Below are 6,359 nucleotides of genomic sequence, written 5' to 3'. Positions count from 1 at the left end.
TTTATTAATATTTTGGTATAAATACTTTTGAAATTCCATTTTCTTTAACTTAGAAAACATTGAATTGCCGCACAGGTAAATTCCGGAAATGAAAAAAAAAATATGTCGGAAACGAAAACAAAAATGTCGGAAATGAAATAAAAAAATTTCGGAAATGCTATGCATATTTCCGGAAATGAAATGCAGCGGTTGAATTTAATATACATGTAAATACAAAGGCTGAACAATTTACCTGATTATTATTTATTTCCAAACACTTACCTCATTAATTGTTTTTGTACTGAAACTCTATATGCTGAATACTTCGGGAGTCATGTTTATCATTGAAAAGGCAGAACATCCTGCTTGTGGTTTACTTAGTTATAAAGTTATAAGGAGACATTGCGCTAAAAGGTAAAACCAATAGTAGTCATTTAGATTTAGCGAGCAGACTTTCGATTTTCAATATGTGCTTAGATGGAAATTAGCATGTAAATGTAATTCTGTTTTCTGTTTTTTGTTAGTTTTTTTTTTTAGTTTTTTTTTATTTATTATTGTTTTTTATTTTTTTTTTATTTATTATTTTTTTTTGTTTTGCATTTTAAGTGCGCGTTAGTCCCAGGTTGGTCAAATGGGCATGAAGAAAAATAAAACAATTAGGTTCAACACCAATTTTTTATAGGACGCACATATAAAAAAAATGACCTTTAGGGCTCTCTTTCTGCTAAAAAAAAAAAAAAAGATTTTTTCTACGGCCGAGGGTCATTTTTGTCGTGGAAAAATGACGCCGGTCAGTTTTCTATGGAGGTCATTCTTTGCCTTTACACTAGCGTAAAGTGTCATGGTTCCTGTTCTCATGAATTCTCAAAAATTAGATTTATTGAATAATACTTTCAAATTCTACATAAAGGGATGTCTTTTTCTATCTTTTAACACAATGGTCTCTTGTTTCAGCGGAAAGAAAAGTTAACCAATCTTGTATTCACGAGTCCCAGTGTAATGGAACAGTAAACGCACATATCTGCTTTAGAAACAGATGCTGGTGTGATTTTGGTTATGTTCAATCGAAGGAAAAATGTGTGAAAGGTATAAAAAAAAATCAATTTATCTGAAATATCCTAAGAACAGTTAATTTTTTCCAACAGGGACTTCTGCATGATAAATTGTCTTTTTGCCATCTGAGAGCGGTGTACTTAAAAATCATTTAATTTCTATAAAATACTTGATTCTTATTGGATAAAAAATTCTTTTGATAACTGCATCAATAAAATCTAGAGTGCGGTTGCACTAAGCAGCCGTAACTACTTTGACAGTCGGTACATGTATATTCCCCGCTTCCAGGTTACTTTTGAAGGAATAATTAAATACCTTTGCTTTAATAAATATTTTCCTGAATTTCGGAACCTGTCCGTTAGGTTCCTGACTTACTTTCTACTTTCGTTTCATTTTGAATTATCCCCCTTTGCTAAACAAATTAAAATCGTCTGCAATACAGTTACGGGGAGGAAGGGAAGAAATCATTTAATCGGCATACTTTTCTTAAATGTTTGACTTTGAGATATCTGGTATGAAACAATAGAACTCTGAAAAAAATGTTTTATTATGCTACCAAAGCGGGGAAAACCGTAAATCTGTTAGGCCTAAATCGTGGGAAACGAGTGATCGAGAAAAACGACACTGCATGAATTGAGGATGGAATTCTTTAATCTTGAACTATCGGCAGCAGACTCTTTCAGGTTTTACAGCATTGAAAGGTCGTGATACGTATATATATATTCGGTTTGAAATTCAAATGAAAAGATGCGTAAATGAAATCCAAAATTTCTGTGACCTAGAACTGTTAGCCTTGGATATTTGAGTAGCTTCCCTTTACATTTACGAACTTAGATAACTTACCGGGGAAAATATAATCAGAGGGATAACACAACAGGTAAGTTTTTTGTGTTAAAGAACTGTAAATTATTTTGGCGACTGTTGGTAATCACACGACAATGTTTGAGAACGTTTTTCGTTAGCATGGTTAGAGCCATTTTGAATTTTCAGCAACGCTAACGTTATGGTGATGTATTCGTGCGCACTGTTTTTGATGCATAAATTTAATAGAAAAGTGAAAGAAACTTTCATTTTATTAATTTAAAATCATAATTAAATGATAAGAAATGAATGTAATGATTTTTTCTTTGATCGATGTATCAAAGAAAAATTTGGACGGAAAACTTTTTCATCAATGCGCTACGCGCACTGATGAAGTTTTCCGTCCAAATTTTTCTTTGATACATCGATCAACGAAAAAAATATTACATTCATTTCTTAAATAAATTGAAAAAATATGTGTTTTGATATATATTTTCAACTTTTAACCAAATTGAATTAACAAAACATCATTCCGTTATTTTCAAATCAATTTTCCTGCAATTTTCTTATCATTTTTATTTAAGAGTTAATGCCATCGGCATCAGAGGAAATATTTCCTTTGGCAGCAAGTTTATCTGGAGGACTGATTATTGGCCTTGTACTTTCTGCGATAGTGTCTTGTGTGCTTATGACGAAAAAGACAAAACAATACTCAAAAAGGTAATGTACAAAGAACGATTTTCCCAATAATTACCAAAGTTGCTAGGACCATGCATGTTTTCGTAATTCTACCGAACAAAAACACTTACGAATGTACACATTTTCGAATTTCCAAATGGTATTGTGACAAAAGACAAGTACTCTGTAAACAGAAGTTAATTTCGCATTTTACATTCACGTCATAAAATAAGAGTTCTGTTTGTGTTTATCGCAATTAAATGATGAGATAAATCCATCAATGTTTTTACACATTCCAAGTAAAAAAAAATTAAAGCTTAACAATGGATTGTAATTATTTAATAGGAAAAGAATTCTCAGTAACAATTCAAACGCCTTGCTTTTGAGTAGGAAGTATTCAGAGCATTCTACGGAAATGGAGATATATCATTCTATCGAAGAACCAGAGATGGAAGAAAAAGCAGTAAGGGTTAGAATTAGTTATACCTGATAGGAACTTCGAGATACAGAATGTGATGTTAGTTTTCTCGTATTGTATTATTCGTCCGTAAAAAAGATTTCATATTTTAGAAAACTACAAACAGATACCAACAGCAGTCAAGTCTAGGTACAGGAAATGGCTGCTTCGATCCTAATACTGCCGAGAGAGAGAAGTCACCTGAAAATTGGGTCCAGTCGGAACGTCCATATGATGTCTCCAATATTGTCGTTCTGCCATCTGAGAATGGTGCAAATAAAACTACAGAAAATAATGACTACTTTACATTAGAGAAAACGGAGTGCTAAAGGCATAAGACTTTTTGCTAAAATTGATCAATTTAAAACATGTATTTGAGGCCTATGTTTTACTTAAATATATAATATTATATTTCTAATACTCTGTACATAAATAAGTTACTATATGAAAACTTAGAAGAAGTAGTCAAACGAAAAACAAAAGGATTTCGTTGTGTGCTGACTGTAAAAGAAGGTATATTATTTTAATTTCAGCTCCTTTACGTTAGTCTCATCTGTAAAGTAATACATAAAGCTTGTTACAATATGGCTTGTAATGAAAGTATATATATGAAACAAAGAAAATTTAACTCCAACTTTAAAATGAAACACGTACAGGGAAAGTTGAAGTTCAAACTAACTATGAAAATATACAGAAGCCTATTAAATTTGGTTTGCATGCAAACAATTCTTGGACCAATGACAAAAAATAATGCCCCTGACATTTTACAAAAGAAATATCATTCAGTTTGCTAGATGTTTTCACACATTAGAAATACGCATCCTAAATGCCGGACTTTTCTTTGTAGCTTTGTAACCAGCAAGTTATTTCTAAATCAAAGTACTGAGGCAGTACTGAAAGACGGGGTCAAAATAATTTTCATGCTAGATAAATTCACAAATGTGATTTTTTTTAACGAGTTTTGATAACTTTTTTTCATTTAACATACACACTAAAAACAAAACTGTGAATAATATAAATTCGCGTTTTTCATTTAATTTGTGGTAGAAATTTCAATAATTTCTAAGTCTATAAACCTTTTTGAACTGTCCGAATTCACCTGGTCCGAATTAATATTTTTCCGGAAGTAAACACTGGATGCAGTCGCAATACTACGCAGGAGAGTACTTTGTTTACTAGTGTGTTTTACAATTGATATATTGAGGTTACATTCACAAAATACTTCTGTAATATGATTTAGAAAAAAGTGCATTCCACTTTCTTCAGTTTGATACAGAATATTCATATTTTGATAAATACAATTAATTTCTGCACTCTTTCATATAGCGTAGATTTAATTCATGTGTTATCACCACGGCTTCCGTTTTGAGGGTTCAGACAGTAAACTAATAGACGGGGTCACGTGACCCCGTCTAAAAATGAAATATATGGAGATGACGAACAGTATTCAAGATCAAAAGTCCATAAAACAATACAAAATAGAAGCAGAGCAAACACGGACCCCCAAAACATGGGAGGAGGGATAAAGTGCCCCGAAGGAGTGAGCATTAATAATAATAATAATAATAATAATACTTTATTTATAGAAGGTAACCCGATTAGTGCAAGCACTAGTCTTCCTCAGGGCCTTCTTTATAACATATATACAATGTTTTATACATTAAAGACAATAATTACAAACATGAAACAATAAAATATAAACACTTTGTTACAATAGAATAAATTAAATATTGGCATTTCATTGAAAAGAAAGGAAAACATAAATTTCATGTAGAACCAGTACGTTTCATAAGTAAAAAATTTTCAACACTACTTTTAAATATTGCAACGGATTGGGAATTCCTAATACTAATAGGCAACTCATTCCAGATAATAACCCCCGAATATTGTAAAGAATTTTTGAATAAATTTGTTTTATATTTGGTAAACGGAGTTCTGAATTTGTCTCTGAGCGTAATGTGTATGATCCAGAACTTTGAAATTCAAAAAAATCATGCATATAATCCGGAGACATATGATGAAATATTTTGAACATTAGAATGCTTTTCTGTAAATATAGAAGTTCGTAAACTGTTAACCAGCCTAAAATGTTAAACAATGGCATTGAAGGTGCATCATATTTTTCATTTAAAATAATCCTAGCTGCTCGTTTCTGAAGTTTGTATATTCTATCGATGTGAGTTTGAGGAGAGCATTCGCTGCCGACCGATCACACCCGCCTTGTGCTCCTTGCCATGATCGGGAAATAACGGGAAAATCCGCCGTCAATTCAGTGTATGAATAATGGACCTACAATTAGTTTGAAATACGGTTGTCAGAATTTGACTCAATGATACATGTAAATTGTATTTTCTGAAAAGGTCATAGTATCGACCAGAACTAACCAAATGATGACTTTAAATGAAATTGCTGATATTCTTGTTTCATCAGTTTGTTCGTCAATATTTTAACTCGTTTTAGAAATTGTTCATACGTACAGCATGCTCTTGCATATCGAATTAACTGAGAGATATTAACTTCGTATGCAGGTGATGAAAGTATATTGCTGTATCAGTAAGGGAAGTTTACGATAGGAAAGTTAAAGTCATCACGTTTATCATACAGCTTGGTTTTTAGATTACAATTAACGTCTTTTCCAAGTAAAATATCCAAGTATGAAACAAGTGTGTCAGAATCTGTGGTATCTTTTAGGTCAAACTCACTAGGATATATCGTATCGACGTAGGAATGGAAATTACCATTCTTAATTGACAATATATATCCTTTAAAATAGCCTTATTAAAGGAATATGTAAAGGTTTGCATTGAACATTGAGCTGGATTGAATGATAAATTGAACTAAGTACTAAGTAAAATACCTGATACGCCTTTTTGTCAGTAAAAGAATTCTTGCTTCATCAGATACACTATATAGTTGTGACCAAAATCTTCAGCTTGATAAAAAAATATTTATATTTCCGATGTCTTTGTCCAAGATATATTAAAAATACTTAATGTACTGGTTCAATCGACGCAGTCAGATTTTTTGGGGGGTATCATGACGATGATCAAATCGTTTGGATTGCGTGGTAATTTATGCAAATAATTAAAACGCCTTCGGCGTTTACACAGATTATCACGCAAGCCACTCACATTATGAAACCAAAAAATCAGACAATTGTTCCTTTAATAAAAATATATTTCAAAACTTTCATATTTCAAAATTGTTTGTATTTACCCCATCCCTTTCCCACTTAATCGTAAGTGAAATTGAACAGCCACTTTCTTCCTAATTGTGTGATTGAACATGTTGAAAGTTATTAAAAATAATTTAAAATCTGCGTCTGAAATCAAAGAAGCTTGACTTGTCTTTCGATGAATTCCCTGAGTACATTTTCATATTCCATGTCGTA

At 31.8% G+C, this 6,359-nt stretch overlaps 1 protein-coding gene across 1 annotated transcript; it reads left to right on the top strand.

The window, feature by feature from the left end:
• The first annotated feature begins 923 nt into the window (after positions 1–923).
• LOC134228366 (uncharacterized) lies at positions 924–3,596 on the top strand. The gene is made up of 4 exons (XM_062710026.1): positions 924–1,065; positions 2,418–2,553; positions 2,857–2,974; positions 3,082–3,596. The coding sequence occupies exons 2-4, from the start codon at positions 2,423–2,425 to the stop codon at positions 3,295–3,297; spliced, it is 465 nt and encodes a 154-aa protein (XP_062566010.1). The 5' UTR covers positions 924–1,065; positions 2,418–2,422; the 3' UTR covers positions 3,298–3,596.
• Positions 3,597–6,359: the final 2,763 nt, after the last annotated feature.

The sequence above is a fragment of the Saccostrea cucullata genome, unplaced genomic scaffold (genome assembly GCF_032062105.1).
Source record: "Saccostrea cucullata isolate Sc308-1 unplaced genomic scaffold, CSIRO_AGI_Scuc_v1 ctg5548, whole genome shotgun sequence".
NCBI classification, from domain to species: domain Eukaryota; kingdom Metazoa; phylum Mollusca; class Bivalvia; order Ostreida; family Ostreidae; genus Saccostrea; species Saccostrea cuccullata.
This window is presented reverse-complemented; position numbering and strand designations above follow the sequence as displayed.

Coding starts and splice junctions, on each gene's coding strand:
- LOC134228366 (XM_062710026.1), top strand. CDS start 2,423: ATGCCATCGGCATCAGAGGAAATATTTCCTTTGGCAGCAAGTTTATCT. Junction 2,554..2,856: donor ACAAAACAATACTCAAAAAG/GTAATGTACAAA, acceptor ATTATTTAATAG/GAAAAGAATTCTCAGTAACA. Junction 2,975..3,081: donor CAGAGATGGAAGAAAAAGCA/GTAAGGGTTAGA, acceptor TTCATATTTTAG/AAAACTACAAACAGATACCA.